The sequence below is a fragment of the Eimeria tenella genome, genomic scaffold (assembly GCF_000499545.2).
Source record: "Eimeria tenella Houghton genomic scaffold, Eth_scaff3548, whole genome shotgun sequence".
In the NCBI taxonomy this organism is placed as follows: Eukaryota; Apicomplexa; class Conoidasida; order Eucoccidiorida; family Eimeriidae; genus Eimeria; species Eimeria tenella.
Genome location: NW_013544495.1, coordinates 1 through 1163, shown reverse-complemented (window position 1 = coordinate 1163; position 1163 = coordinate 1). Strand labels below are relative to the sequence as shown.

Here is a 1163-nt window from a genome sequence, read left to right as displayed (position 1 = left end):
CTCCCATCTCCCCGCAGTCTTTCGGCTGCCCCGCCTGCTGCCATCGCCCCGCCGGTGCCGCTGCTGCTGCTGCTGTGCTGCTGCTGCTGCTGCTGCAGATCCTGGACTACCTGGAGGCTGCTGCTGTGGCTGCTGGGCGGGGGCGGCTGCTGCTGCACTGGGGCCGCGGGAGGCCCCTCTTAGAAACTGGAGATCGCCTTTTTCTTGACTCTTTGTGTCTGCGATTGGCCTTCCCGCGGGGGAGTCCGCAGGGGGAGCGGCTGTTCACGGGGCAGCAGCAGCAGCTGCTCGAGCTGCTGCCCGAGCTGCGCTGCTTCCGCGACATTTGCTGCTACGCCAAGGCCCTCACCAGCGACTCTGCTGCTGACCGTCTGCCCCCCCTGCGCCGCTGGCTCTCTTCAGATGCTGCGCTGCAGTGGGGGTGAGCGTCTCTTTGCTGCTGCTGCTGCTGCTGCTGCCCCCTTCTCCCCCCTGCTGCTGCTGCTGCTCCGCGGGAGCAGCAGCAGCAGCAACAGCAGGACAAGCAGCAACAACAGCAGCAGCAGCAATAGCAGCAGCAGCAGCAGCCAAGCAGAAAGCGCTGTGCATGTGTGTCTGCTGCAGCGTGGAAGAGGACAAGAGCGGGGTGCTGCACCTCAGCGTCTCGGCCTTCGGCGTGCAGCTGGATGTGTCTCCCCCGAGCAGCAGCAGCAGCAGCAGCAGCAAAGAGACAAAAAAGAAGCACCGAGGAGCGCTGCAGCGGCTCTTCTCGGATTGGTTTTCTGGGGCGGAGAGCCGGCGCGGCCGCTTCTCGCTGGCAGACCCGAGCAACCTGCTTCAGGGTTTGCTGCCAGCAGCAGCAGCAGCTGCTGCTGCTGCTGCGTCTTCCAACGAAGTGTCTCTCTCCGAAGACGACGTGCTGCACCTCAAGTGTCTGCCTTCCTTCGGGGGCCGCCTGCCAGCAGCAGACGCAGAGCTGCTGCTGCAGTTCCTCACAGCTCCTTACTTGAGAATTCCTTTGCTGCTGCAGTTCTTTGGGGAGGGCTCGAGGGTGGAGACTTTGTGCTGCCCTGTGCTGCAGCAAGTGCTTGCTGCTGCTCTGTTTGAGCCGTGGCACTTCCAGCGGGCGCCTGCGGTGGCCGCAGCAGCAGCTGCAGGGGCGGCTGCAGGCGCCTCCACAGCAG

The 1163-nt window shown here is 64.8% G+C and overlaps 1 protein-coding gene across 1 annotated transcript; it reads left to right on the top strand.

The window, feature by feature from the left end:
• Nucleotides 1-98: 98 nt before the first annotated feature.
• Nucleotides 99-1129, top strand: ETH_00037020 (uncharacterized protein; the record flags this gene model as incomplete). Its single annotated transcript, XM_013379559.1, has 2 exons — nucleotides 99-421; nucleotides 604-1129. Coding segments are annotated over 2 exons (849 nt in total), but the record flags the coding sequence as incomplete, so codon positions are not given.
• Nucleotides 1130-1163: the final 34 nt, after the last annotated feature.